Here is a 15,309-nt window from a genome sequence, read left to right as displayed (position 1 = left end):
TATTTGAACTGCTTGTTCTCTACTGTATATTAACTAATGATAATGATAGGGATTTCTGTAATGCTAGGAGCTAACAAAAGCAAACAAACCAATACAAAAAACACCTTTCACAGTCTTTGCAAAATCGCTCTGAGTTGGCTGGTGCTTTTCTCAGAGTTATCCTCAGGTTATCCTTCTACTCCCTCTTAATAGACTTATGGCTCTCCCAGGTACCCTTTTGTATGATTCAAACATTAATACTTTGCCACAGGCCAATTGGAATTATTGTTTTTTATACTATTTTAGCTGTCCATAAGTTCTGGGAACTCAAGACAGAAATGAATTCAGTCTTTCAGTCTGTCACCCATAGATTGCCACTGAGATATGGTAATACCAGCATATATACGGAAAAATAAATATGGTATTTGAATACATGTTGATGTAAACAAGTCTTCATAGCACCCTGTCAATAATTCTAAAAAAAGTGGAAGCTACCCTGAAATCCATTCTCCAAGCACCAGCACCACCACAGCATTGCCGAAACCAAAAAAAAATGGATTCCAAAGTACAGCAGTTACAGATTTCAAAACATATTTCCTGAAGGGCAAACAGCTCCAGGAAAACAGAGTGACCGTATTAGTCATTCTGTAGTAGGAAATACTTTATGAAAAATGTGTGAGAAGGTTGATTTCTTTAGTCACTTGAGTACCAATTTTCAACATTACTGGAAATTTCATCTCAAATTTGAAAACCTGGATTTCTTCAAGTTTCAAAAAATAGTATTTTCATTTATTAAATTCTTACTGTGGGCCTATTTAATCTTCAAAACAATGGCATGCATTATTAGTCCTATTTTGAAAATGACCCAATTGTAGGGAAAAAAGGCTAGGTAACATATGTCAAGGTAAGAAAATAGATTCATGGCTCAGTTTCTATAAGAGATTGGATCTATATTTATCCATAAACTGTGTGGTTTCTACCAAGGACTTGTGTTTGCTTCTGTTTACATGAATAGTTTTATCAGGGATTATTCATTTAATGGATGCATTTTAACATCTGCTCCAGAAGATTCCAGCTAATTGATATTGACTCTGAAAACTTTTGGTGTAATTAAAGATGACTTTTGGAATTGGTTTGCACTAAAAAGTTGCCAGAACAGTTCAGTGGATTGTACTTAGCTCTCAACAGAATGGAACTATGGTGGGTTTATACAAGTACTTGTTCATTTATCAAAAGACATGGTGTAGTTCTATTCACAAACTTATTAAACTTTCCAAATTCACACCTACCCCCCTAATCTAGGCCTTGGACAATATCTTTTGTTTTCAGTTAAAACATTGCTTACATAAGACAATTGTCCTTGAATACCCCTAACCCTACCCCAATTAAGCTGTATTCCCATTATATAGACATAAGGCACCTTGTCCCTTTCTATAGTACTCAGCTCTCATGTCTCTTTGTTGTTTTAATAGTTGAGTTCTTGTGTTATAAAGGCAGGGATACTATTTGGGCCATATAGGCAGATAGATATAAATCTTAGTTCAGTCAACTGCTTGCTTTTTCCTTGGGAAAATTACTTAAATTCATCATAATTCAGCTTCTTCATCTAAAAAAATGGAAATGATAATAGTCCCCACTACAGAGAGAATCATATTTTATTGTATTTATATAGGAATGTAGCCATCAATAGCTGTTACTGTCACTGTTATTATTGAACAAAACTGTGCCTGGTCAATTTTAGATATTCAATAAATATTTGTTGAAAAATAGAAATAATCTATATTCTCTCTAGAGCCTGATGATTACCCCAGTCCTGTAGATGATTTCTAACCCTCATTAAACATCCAACCCTTCTCTGGTTGGAGGGACAGATGGAATACGTGCTTGTTTGCCATTTTGTCAAAGCCTCCTAAGATTAATTAATCTTCCCTTGAGGAACTAGCCTAAGAACGAGTCACCTGCTTGAATAAAACTCTCTCTATAGCATGAGAACTGCCTAAATTGAAAAGGAAGAAAGGAAGGACTGTGAAGATTTTTAGTCAGAGCAAATCATGACGGCATCTCTCACTGACACATCTCAGGGCCATACATGGACTTTCAGTGAAACAGTGGGAGAAGGGGACTAACATTTGGCCTCTGAACTGGACACGGATGCTCTGAGAAAGGGCCAGAAGGATTGGCATCTGCAGATTTCTCATTCAGGGTACCTCTTCTCTACTGCTGATGTCTTGGTAACTGGATTTTTTTTTTAGCTTTAAAATTGGGTATACTGCTCTTAGAGGCCCTGTCAAGGCTATCAGTTTCATGTGAACGTTTAAAAGATTTTAATGTGTCCAAGATTTCCATGGCTCCAGCAAAAATGTAAATGGGTGGGAGTAGCTGATCTTTCTCCTTCTAAAAGACCCAAATTCCTTTCAAACACCAAAGCTGGATGAGTCACTATTTAGGATAGCTTATGATGGGAGCAAGTTCAGGCTTAGCAAGTTCTTGACAAATAGATGTACATTGATATGCAAAAGAAACCCAATTTTATTGTTTTAATTTTACTTAATCTTTTAGTTTCTGGAAAGACTTTAACTTTCTAGCTCACTAAATGAGCATAACCATGACTCTGGTGGCACACTGGAAGAAAAATTTACAATAGGTTTTCTTTTAAGATTATATTAGTGTGCTAAAAATCAATAGGTGGCAAATCAGTCTTTTTTAACACTCTGTATCATATTGTTCAAAAAAAAAACCCTTTAACTCTTAGTATGTAGAACAAGCTATGACATTTATTTTTCAGTGTTTTTCCCTTACGTTCATCATAAGTTCCATAATTAATTTGAACTTGATGAAATGTTTGGATTTAAAATACAGCACTTCTTTAAAATATCTACTCTTTTAAAAATTAGTCTTTCTTAGCAGACTTTTTAGGTCCATCTTTCTCCACTTTCTCATCTCTTTCTTTCTTTCTCCCTTTGTTTCATATTTTCTCATAATCAGTGAATGCTTTATGGTACCTAACATTGGCCAGCACTGTAGACAGGAAAATGAATGGGTCTTAAGTCCAGTAAGGCATAACATTATCCTAAATATTTATTTGAATAGTGAACAGCTCTTACTGTTTTGAAAAACATACTCAATTTTAAGACTCAAATTTAGAATGAATATCTGTTGGGTGAATCAATGAATAATACAAATAGACAAATGAAAAAAAGCCCACCAGAAGCATTATGTTAAGTGTTCTGTTGGTAAAAAAATATGAATTTTTTCAGATTGAATTGAATCTGAAATTCAATTCAAAGGGACGAATTGTTTCCCTTCTTGTTATTATTGTTCTCCCATTTTTCCTCAAAGTTTTAGCTTAAGTTTTCATAACTTATAACTTTTAGAGATATTAAAAGATAGTTTTTCTGTTTTCTTTGGTGGTGCTTCCATGAAAAAGTTAAATATACAAAATAATAGAAAATTTTAGTCCTCACCACAATACTTTGTATAATTATTCATTATCTAATAGAGAAATAAATTGAGCAGCGATAGATACATTGAATAAATATTACATAGTGAATAAAGGATAGCTCTTATTCCAGGATTCCAAATTGTGTCTTTGAATTTAATGCCCAGTTTTCTTTCTTTTCTTTCCCATGTATTTCTGTCTCTTTCCCTGTCACTTTTTTTTCTTTTGCCTTTTGCCTTTTTTCCTCTCTCAGCAAAGACTTTATGAGTGTTTACATTTTGGCCAGCCCTGTGGATACAAGAGTATTAGGACAAGATATGTGTCTTCACGGATCCATAGTGTTGGACACACAAAGATGAAGGTGAGATAATGTGGCAAGTGCAGTAAAGGACGTTCACACTATCTTGGCAATAGAAAGGATGTAGCACCACCCTGAAGTCTTGATGAAATGTCAATGTTTCCGGTCAGACAAAACAGGAAAATGGCTGACTCATGAAGTAAAGAGCCTGAAAGAATCTCTATATATCTTTGGATCTTTTATATATTTATTTATTGACAAATGAGTAGAATGATTTAGCCTTTTCCCTGGCAAGTATTTCCAACCACTTTGGGGTAACTACATACACCTTTGGGTGTGATTGTATTGAATATGACCATATAATTGATTGGCTCTTGAAACCTGATGCATAGCACTGTTTTCCTAAATTAAAAGTTATACATCTTGCTTATTGTACACAATTGAAATAAACTCAATAAATTATAAAGAATGAAATAAACACCACCTAGGGTGGGCCATGGTGGCTTAGTAGGCAGAGTTCTCGTCCACCATTCTGAAGACCTGGGTTTGTTTCCCATGCATGCCCATGTAAAAAAAATAAAATAAAATAAAAACTAAATAAACACTATTTCTAGTGTCACTTATTGAATAAGAAAATTAAACCAGTTGATATAAATTCGTATTTGCTTTGCATTAGGTAAAACTAGGAAAAACAAGGCACTCCATGGACATTCATAAGGGAAAGAGCTGCTACTGAGGATAAGCTGACTTTTTTACAGGTATATTGTCTGTCACCTGAGCTGAATAGATGAAAAAGATGAATAATGTGACAGAATTCATCTTCCTGGACCTGACCCAGAATGTGGAGTTTCAGAAATTTTCATTTGCTGTGTTTTTAATTGTCTGTTTGGTGACCTTGATAGGCAACCTGCTCATCATGATCACGATCAACACCAGTAGGGCTCTGGAATCCCTCATGTACTTCTTCTTGTCTTATTTATCCTTTATAGATAGCTGCTGTCCATGACCCCTAAGATGCTAGCTGACACACTAGCTAAAAGAAAAACCATCTCTTTCAGGGGATGCGTGACTCAAGTCTTTGCCGAGCATTTTTTTGGTGCAGCTGAGACCATCCTGCTCACGGTGATGGCTTATGACCGCTATGTGGCCATTTGCAAACCCCTGTACTACACAAGCATCATGAACCGAAAGGTGTGTGGTCTCCTTGTGGGAGTGGTCTGGGCCGGAGGCTTTGTCCATGCAACTGTCCAGATCCTCTTCACAGTCTGGCTTCCCTTCTGTGGCCCCAATGTCATAGACCATTTCATGTGTGACTTGAACCCTTTGCTAAAACTCGTCTGCATGGACACCCATACACTTGGTCTCTTTGTTGCTGCCAACAGTGGGTTCATCTGTCTGTTAAACTTCCTCCTTTTGATAGTATCTTATGTAGCCATCCTGTGCACTTTGAAATCTCACAGCTTGGAGGGGAAATGCAAAGCCCTGTCCACCTGTATCTCTCACATCACTGTGGTCATCTTATTCTTTGTGCCCTGCATATTTGTGTATCTTTGCCCAGTGACCACCTCCCCCATTGACAAAGCTGTGGCTGTGTTTTATACCATGATAACTCCCATGTTAAACCCCTTGATCTACACTCTCAGGAATGCGGAAGTGAAAAAATGCTATGAGTTAGCTCTGGGGTCAAAAGATGATTTCAACCGAGATATATTCAAGACAATATAAAAAATGACTTTATCCTTTAAATGGCAAAGACACTAGGAAGTGACTGGGATGTTCAAAACAAAGTAAACATTATTTGTCAAAAGTAGTTTAATGCTGGCCTAAAGGCCTTTGAAGAAAGGATCAAGCAGGTTATGAAGGTATCACATTAGACTTAGCCAATAGGTTGGCTATTTAGTTGCCAATCATTAATGTTCTGTCAGAATCAGTTTTTAAAACACAGACACCAAAGATGCAGTTCTAGAGACTCTAATTAGTGGAACTGTTTTTGGATGTCTGTAACCGCGCTTTAAACAAATTAACCAGACATCTCTGGAGCATATGATATTTCACACATTTTGAGAAATAGTGAAATAGATTTTGTCCTCAACCTGTTTTGAATTCATCGTATTAATGCATTTCTTGACAAGTATCCCACATAGCAGAAGTTATGAGATTCATGAAAACTCCCAAATCTTCATAATTCATGCAATACAAGCTTACTATCCTTGCAATTCCAGAACAAAAGGAAATACTCTGGGTAAATAGGAATACTTTCAGCTTTTGTTCTCTTTATTCTCTTATTGTGCCTTCTAATCCTTAGTCACATCTGGTCTGATTCTCTCTTTTACTTTTTCTTTCTCCCAAATAAAGGTTTTCCAGTTATAATTGCTGCATTATTTGGACTAAATCTCAATGTTATTATCTTATCTAATCTTTCACACTGAGAGTCTTGTTTTCAGCTTTACTGTATGTGAAGAGTGATTTATTTACCGGAATTTATACATAGTCTTTATCATAATCTGCATTCCATCTGGGTGAGCCCGTTGCAAATACAATCTCTTGAAGATGTTATTTCAGTTAAGGAATGGCCAACTGAATTAAGGTGGTTGGTTAATCCAGATTACTGGAGGTCTTATAAAAAGTTAGAAGGTAGAAGTCTTCTAACTTTAAAAGAAAAAAAAAGAGCAGAAGAAGGGGTAGCAAATGACTATGTGATGGAAAATCAAAAAATTCCATGGATCATCTTCAGCCAACACCAGAATGGTACAATCTTCAGGGAAAAAGCAATCCTTACTGATATCTTCTGTTGGACTTCTGGCCTCCAAAACTAAGAACCGATAAATGTTTCTCATTTAAACCAACCCATTTGGGATAACACCTCAGGCAATCCAAGACAGTGTGTGAAGGAGATTTATGTTTCATATTTTGCATGCATGTTTTGGACGAATAGAGTATATGGTATAGCAAAGAGAAACAAGAGAGGTATTTTCAAAATCAAATAGAATAACCTTGGTAGAATTCTTAGAACTCCTACAGGCTAAATAAATATTAGCTATAATAGACATTCTTCATTAATGGAATCCTAGAGTCCTGGAATATATAATAAAGCTACTCAGCTGGCCTTGAACACTCCCTAATTTTTTTTAAACTTTAGAAGAGATGACACATAATTTATCTGTCCCTCTGTGAAAAAGAATATTCTGAGCTCCCTGCCTCTGTTGGAGTAATTGGGGGCTTGAATAGTTCCCAAACTCATCAACCTTTCCTGAATCTCTCTTGGCTTTTTGAACTCCTTTGACCAAGTTGTCTTAGTTTCCTAGGCTGCTCAAGGTACGTACCATGAAATGGGTTGGTTTAAACAATGGGAATTTATCAGTTTACAGTTTGGGCGGCAGAAAAATGTCCAAATCAAGGCAACAGCAAGGCAATACTATCTCCTCGGACAGTGCTGTTCTAGGGCTGGTTGCTGGTGACCCCTGGTTTTTAGCTTTTCACAGGGCGCGGGATATGGCAGCAACTCCGGTCTCTCCTCTTCTGGGTTTCATTTATTTCAACTTCTTGCTTCTGTGGCTTTCCCTCTCTCTCTCGCTCTCGCTCTCGCTCTCGCTATTGCTCTTGCTCTCTCTTTCTATTCATTCTGTTTATAAAGTACTCCAGAAATAGGATTAAGATCCATCTTGAATGAGGTAAATTACATTTTAACTGAAGTGGTTTACACACACAGGAATGGATAAAATATTTAAATTTTTTTTATTTCTGGGGTGCATACAGTTTAAAACCACCAAATAAGGCCTTGAAGCCAATCTATTTGTGGGTCTTATTTCCTCCTGCCAAACCCTGTTTCAAGGATCAAAGGGTCATTTTCCAGGAACCTGCAACACAGCAGACAAACAGAGTATGAACAGACTTAAAATAAAAGGACATATGTATTCAGAGGAGGTAACAAGGTGCAGTGTTTATAAGTAGACACTGGAATGTGATTTCCAGGATTTGAACATGACTTGGGCAACATTTTTTTTTCATCTGTGAAATGATAATAGTACCAACCTCACGTAATTATTGGGCTAATAATATGAGTCAATATTTGTTAAGTGTCTATAATAGTGCCTGGCCCAAAGTAAAATTTTCTGTGTTTTTATTTTTAAAAATAATAAACATTGACTGGATAGAATGAGCCTTATATTTCTTCTAGAACTAATAGAAGCGTCATTCCACCTGGGTCAGGACCTCTGCACATCTTGTCCTAGTCCACCTCTCCTTAGTGTAAAAGGTACCTTCTTGAATAATCAACCCTATGTGACATCACTTTTTCCTTTCAGGCCATGGTATTATTGACCTTTAGAGACGTTATTCAGCCTTTGGAAGTCCTGTAAGCACCTGAGTTTCAGAAGATGTGGAAGAATTTGTGGTTCTGAAGTCAACAGAATTGTGATTGAATTCCACGTCACTAGTCTATAAAACACAACATACATTTCACAATCTGTTAGACTTATTTTAATTTTAGTCATATGCACATGAAATGGTGTTATTTATTTCCTAGAGTTATCTTAAGCATTAGATGACATAATGAGTGCAAAGTATCCAGGGGAGTGTCTGGAAGCCAGCAGATGTTTAATAAATATCAGGTTTTCCTACTTTTTCATCAGTGTCATATTTCCACCTGACCTTTAAAAACATGTCCCTGTATGATTTATATTTATTACTTCACTGTATGCAGATATTAAGAGGCCAGAAGAAAATTACATATTTCTCAAAGTAAACTCAATAAAATCAATGCAGTATGGATGTGATTAGCAATCTGAAAAATTTAATTAAAATATCTGAATTTCCGTGAAGTCAAAATCAGATTTAATGGGGGTTCATGGGTTGTTCAGTGGTAGTATTCTCACTTGCCTTGTGGGAGACCTGGGTTCAATCTCTGGTCCATGCACTTCTCAAACAACAAACAAACAAGCAAAACAAACAAACAAACAAAAATTCAACAAGTGGTGCTGCAACTATGGGACAGTCACATGGAAAAATAATGAAATGTTTTTTTGCATGCCATAAAACATACAAAAGAAAAATCAAATCTAAGAAGTCCCCAAAACTTAATGAATTTTAAATAACATATAAAAGAGCTGTAGTATAAAAATTTACAAATGTATTGAAATTTACTGTTTATTTGCTAAACTGTGGTATGCCCTATGCTATGAAGGCATTGTCTTGTTTAATTCCCATAAGAGACTTATGATGTGTATAACTGTCGTTACTATTTTCAAGAGTTAACCAATACTTAGACAATTTAAATGTACCCAAGCTGGTGAATGCATGAGGTAGTATTTAAACCCCTGTAGTCTGCCTCCAGAGCCTACACAGTTGAGTACTTTCTAGTTGAGAGAGAAACACATTAAATAAGTAAGCAGATAAAAAAAAGTGGCAGTTATCTCCACTTTACCATCCAAAGAGTAACTGCATTTGTAAAAAGGTCCTTGTTAACTGGAACACTTTTGAAAATGATGACATTCCAATCTTGGTAATAAACTGAAATACAGAAATTATGGTCAGTTTGACATATCAGCCATTCTTCTTAGGTGAAGACACGGAATCATTTCTAGCTGGTTTAATTTGAACTGATACATTATATGGAACTAAATAATTTAAAGAATCTTTGGAAGGGCTGAAGTCATGGATCTTTGGTTCAGCCAATAAGAATTACATGCAACAGCACACATGTACAACATGACATGCTAAAGGAGCTGCTGCTGTGACACAAGGCCTTGCAGCCACTGACCAATCAGGAAAGTTACTATCACTTTCCCTGACTTCAGAACCATTCTGGTCTGTTGAGCCCTCATGGGCACCCAGCCTCATATGATTCATTTCTATCTCAAAGCCTGATACAAATGCGTCTGTTTGGCAGACCTCAAATCACAATCTGAACTCTACAGGTAAAGGGGAGTTTGAAATGTAGTTGTTTGGGAGCATGAATTACATTTCAAGAAACTAACAAAATGTGCAAAGGGGCCTCTGAAAGATTTTTTGCTGATACACACCACTGATGTTCACTACAATTGTTGATTAGAGCTCAAATATTGGATTTTATTTTCTCCCATAGATAGTTGTTTATTTATACAAAATTTAAGGGTCTACTTTTTTTCTGTTTGCCCTACACATCAGAATATATTCTAACATAAATTACCTCAAGGAAATTAGAAAGTAGGAACTAAAGTTCAGTTTGTACCATACTCTCTGTGGTGGCTTGAAGCTGTATGTACTCCAGAAATACATGTTCTTTATCTTAATCCATTCTTGTGGGTATGAACCCATTGTAACCAGGATCTTTAGATGAGGTCACTTCAGTTAAGGTGTGGTCTAACACAGTCATGATAATTCTTAATCCTATTACTGGAGTCCTTTAAAAGGAGAAGGAAATTTGGGCAGATCGAGATAAAGCCACAAGAAGCAAGAAGCTGAAGGTCAATGGATTCTGTAAGAACAGGGAGAGGCCAGGAGAGGATGTCAAGTACATTGACATGACAGAGGACCACAGCACCAAGGACTTCAGGCAGCCAGCCCCAGAACACCAGTCTTTGGGAAGAAACCATTGCCTTGATGACTTGGGCATTTCCTAACCTCAAAAACATTTGCCAATAAGTTCCTATAGTTTAAATAACCCATTTGCTTTGGCAGTCAGAAAACAAACAATTTTGATATCGGAATGAGTTGCAATTATTGCAAGTGTAAAAGGAATTGGAACAACATTTGAATTAGGCAATTGATAGAAGCTAGAAGAATTGCAAGCTGATTAATAGAAAAAGCCTAGAGCACTTTGAAGAGACTGTTGGTAGAAATATAGAAACTACAGGTACTTCCAATGAGGCCTTAAGAAGAAAATGATGAATCTGCCTAGGAACTGGAAGAAAGGCAATTCTTTTTAAAAGTGGAAGAGAACTTGGCTAAATTAAGTTCTGATGGTGGATGGAAGACAGATCTTGAAAGTGATATACATGGATATTTAGCTGAGGAGATTTCCAAGCTCAGTGTAGAAGGTGCAACTTGGTTTCTACTTGCAGATTATAGTAAAATGAGAGGGGAAAGGGATAAGTTGAAAACTGAATTCTTAAGTACAAAGGAACCAGAAAACTGATTTACAAAATTATGAACCTGTCCAGAAAGTGCATTCTGATATTAAGGCCAGAAATAGTTCTAACAGAAACCTTCTTGAGTTTCCAGAAAGTGAATCTTCACAGTATAAGGCTCTATGTGAGGGTTTAACAGACATAGAATGTCAGTGATTTTGGTGCAAGTGAGGACTGGAAATACTGTTATGGAGGAAAGATCTGTGGATACATCTATTGCCCAATGGCTTGGACCCCTGTGAACTGCTGGCAAGGCCAAGTATTTTGTGCAAAATTTGTATGAGTGGAGTGACTGCCAGCCTAAACTAAAAGGGACAGAAGTGGGACAAATTGAATGAAGAATGACTTCAAGGGCTAACCCATGGAAGACAAGATCTGGACCAAAAGGATGTTCTTAGGCAAGAGAATCAGCTCACCCATAGAAGGGGTAGGGTCATCCCTGTGGTTGGAGAGTCTTGTGCCCCATTTAATCAGGAAAAATGCTTCTCTTCAATGCTCAGAGATGGTGGGGATCTGTAAAACAGTATTTTCAGAGACCCTGGCCCATTCAGACGCTGGGAGAGAATGGAGCCTTTATCCCAGTGTTGAAGGAGACACAGCCACTGCACAAGTGTTTGGAAGGGGTAGGGCTGTCTTTTCAACAGGCTAGAGGACAAAACATAAATTTATAGATGACTGTTAGACCTTGAAATCTAATGGAGTTTGCCCTGCTGGGGTTCAGAATTGTTTGGTATCTGTGATCCCAGTTTCCCTTCCAATTTCTAACTTTGGAATGGGAATGTCTGTCCTATGCCTGTCCCTCCATTGTAAATTGGAAGTAGATAACTTGCTTTCTAGATTAGGAGGTCCACAGTCAGAGGGGAATTGTACCCCAGGACAAATCACACCCATAACCAATTTTTTTTTCCAGGGGAAAGCAAGAATGCAGTCCTCAACTACCACAAATTATTCAGTCAGGTTGCCCAGATTTGGGGGAATCTCAGGGATCAGCACATCCGAACTGCAAAGGATGAGCCTCTCCCTGGAAAAACCTTCATGATCATGGTATATCCCCTGCCAGGTCAGCATCACATGAACAACTGATATGATTTTGTACTTAGCATTGTCATTGAAATGACTTAAAGTTTTTATGATGTTGTATGTGATATATGTATTTTGCAAAAGAAAGAATAATATATATGTATCCATATGTATATAGATAAATACATAGATAGATAGATAGATAGATAGATAGATAGATAGATAGATAGATAATTTGTCACCTAAATCATGAATGCTATAGAGACTTTGAGTAAGGTAAAATTGATTTTGCATTCCTGCTAATGATTAGGTTAATGAAAAACCCAGTAGAATAAGGCTTTTTCATTTCGTATAGCATGTACACCAAGATTATTAACGGGGAGGAGATATTTATAAACCAATGCAATCATCAAGTAGCTGATTGGAGACTTCTTCAAGGCAAGTTCAGTATCATTGAAAAATAGGGGAAGAAAAGTAGACCTGGAATAAACTCTGAGCATAATGAGTTTTGGAGTATTGAGACTAATGAGATAAACTGCTATCTAACCTACACAGCAATTACTATTAAAATTAAATAATTTACTGCAAAATTGGGCTATTAATAAGTTTTCTTAATAGAAGATAAGTTGTATAATGTCTTGCTTGTCACTGAACCTAGAAAGGTATAGTGAATGTATAGTATGGAGTCTATAAAAAACATGTAATAAATTAATGATCGTAAAAGTTTTTTCCAGTTTCCTTGATTATAATTATTTTTTGTATTTTCATTATTAATTTCTTTCTCATCTTTAGACTTGCATTATTTAAACTCTCATTTTAAAAATTCTTTTTATTTTACTCATTAAAAGATTTAATGCTATGTAGCCTGTTGCCTTAATTCAATTTCAGCTGCATTACAAGTTGCAATACTTCTTTTGTGATACAAAAGTACATGTAATAGCAATATGTAGTTTAAATGGAAACCATTCAAATTGGCATAATTTTAAAAGTAGATCTATCCACTGTTCACCAGTCTCCCCGGGCTCCTGTCCAGAGTGACGCATTGAGGTTTATTTTCAAAAATGTTTTAAGCATTATTCCTTGCAAACACAAGCATATTAATATATATGTTTGTTTTTATTTTATACATGCAAAAGTTTGCTTTTTAATACTCAACATCTTGAAGATCTTTCCATATTAATTGATGTAGACCTAATGCCTTCTCAGGTATCTTAAGCTGCACAAACACCTCAAAGTATTTTCCTAAAAGAGTTGTTTCCAATTTGTTTTATGTTGCTTCCAACTGTTTTCTATGACAAATAATTTTGTACCAGATATGTCTTTTTGCAAATGTACAGATATGAGTTCCTAGAAATGGATTTTATTCTTTTGTAAGTCAAATTGTGCATTTATTTTAAATGTTGATGCTGGAAGTTACTGCCAAAATGTCATCCATATGATTGTACCAAATATACACTTCACGCAGTCTGTGAGAATAACTTTGTCTACTTTCTTAAGAACTATTGTTTCATAAACATATATGGTATTTGAAATCTGATTAAAGATATTATATTTAAGTTTTATACTTTGTTATTCTTAAAAATAATTTTAACATTTTTTCACATGTTTAAAATTCTTTGTATTTTTTAATTTGTGAATTATTTATTAATATCTTTTACCATTTTTCTCCAATTGTTGATATTTTCCATACTAATTTGTACAAGTTAATTATAAACTGAATAACTTATTGCTTCTATACATGTAATTATTATATTCTCAGCTTGATTTGTTTTTAATTTTTTGTGCTATGTGGAAGAATTTTGGCCATGTAGAATAATTTTATATTTACATATCTACTTTACCAAAATTATACATTTTTATCTTTTTATAGAAACATATTTTTTATTCACATACCATATAATCTCCAAAGTGTACAGTCATGGTTCACAGTATCATCATATAGCTGTGCATTCATCACAATTGATTTCTGTACATTTTCATTACTTAAAATATAAGAATAAAAATAAAAGTAAAAAAAAACCTCCCAAACATTCTATCCCATCTACCCTATTGCTCATTTATTAATTTATTTTTTATTTTTTTACAGATGACTAAAATTGAATATTTTTATATCTCCCTTAGAGACTTTCCATTCCTCTAACAAAATATTCTTCTACAATATTTTTTAGAATTTCATCAAATAATATTTTTTTGTATTTTATTTTACATTTACATTTTTGATTCACCTGGATTTTTGCTGTTGTTGTTGTTATAAGAATTTAGATAGGGTTTGAATTTTACTTGTTTTTCAGGATGGCTTTTCTTTCAAGTTGCATTAATTACCTTCTGTCCACTGACTTGAAATTCCAGGACTTTATTCTGTCCCATTTATATTATTTTTATTGCCATTTCATACATGATATAATTGCATTTGATCTGTAATACATTTTGACATTTGATAAGGCTAATATTCCCTCATTATTGTTCTTTTTCAGAATTATGCATATTTTTGCATATTTACATTTCAAATGAAGTGAAGTAAATTATAATCTAGTTATAAAACAAAGTGCAGCTTGTATTCTCAATGAGATTTTATTTAGGTAGGGTAAATATTCTTCAAAAATTGAGAATTTTTATCCATGCACAGTGTCTGTCTTTGATTTAATCAATTTTCAATTATAATAATCTTATTAGTCATAAATATTTTTCTCTTATTTCATGCTTACCCTTTATAGATGGCATCTGTCTTCATCCATGATTTTTAAAATGCCTAGCTGCTATACTTGCTATAAAGAAAAAAAATCTTTTTTAAAGGTATGTATGTCTCAAGTCTTTGCTGAGCACCTTTTTCATGCTATTAAATTATGCTACCAACAAATGCAGGGAAGGCCAGTATTTATTTCCCACAATGTGGCAGATGCTAAGAAAGCTTGTTTGATTCTCGCAAGAGCCTTATGAAGTAGATAACTATTATTCCTGTAGTTCCAAAGAGTTAAATGAAGCCTAGATGCTTTAAATTTTAACTAAATCAACAAGCTAGTGAATGCTTAAAGTGGAATTTGAACCCATACGATCTGGCTTATATTTAAACACTTAAACTTTAAATATTTAAAGCCTACACATTTAAACACTTTTTAGTGGAAATAGATGGTTATTAAACAAGTAAATATAATACAAAATAAATTTAGTGTGAAAAGTGTTAAAGGGAGCGATGCAAGTGAAGTGACAGAGAGTGAGTTAGGGCAGCAAGGGGCCACTTTAGATTGGGTGTCAAAGACCCAAGAGCAATAATTTACTGCATTTATCTAACTATGCCCAAAGATGAGAGGCAACAAACTGAGAGGTCATGAGTAAAACCATTACAGGGGTGTTTATTTGATGAGCAAGGGAATTTTGCCCCATCTTTTTCTACTAACTTTGTATGACCTTTCTGGCAGTCTTTCTGTCTAGTGGCTTTTTTAATGTGGTTCCCAGCATTGATCACTACT

The 15,309-nt window shown here is 35.1% G+C and overlaps 1 protein-coding gene and 1 non-coding gene across 2 annotated transcripts; one reads left to right on the top strand and one right to left on the bottom strand.

Moving 5' to 3' along the window:
• The first annotated feature begins 4,503 nt into the window (after positions 1-4,503).
• LOC143680758 (olfactory receptor 4C12-like) lies at positions 4,504-5,441 on the top strand. The gene is given in 2 exon segments (XM_077157231.1): positions 4,504-4,705; positions 4,708-5,441. Coding segments are annotated over 2 exon segments (936 nt in total).
• Positions 5,442-11,729: 6,288 nt separating this feature from the next.
• LOC143653312 (U1 spliceosomal RNA) lies at positions 11,730-11,890 on the bottom strand. The gene has a single exon (XR_013161250.1). It is a non-coding gene; the product is annotated as a U1 spliceosomal RNA (small nuclear RNA).
• Between the last annotated feature and the right edge of the window lie 3,419 nt (positions 11,891-15,309).

This window comes from Tamandua tetradactyla, chromosome 1 (assembly GCF_023851605.1).
Source record: "Tamandua tetradactyla isolate mTamTet1 chromosome 1, mTamTet1.pri, whole genome shotgun sequence".
Classification (NCBI taxonomy): Eukaryota; Metazoa; Chordata; class Mammalia; order Pilosa; family Myrmecophagidae; genus Tamandua; species Tamandua tetradactyla.
Note: the sequence above shows the minus strand (reverse complement) of the source record. Positions and strands in the feature narration are given on the sequence as shown.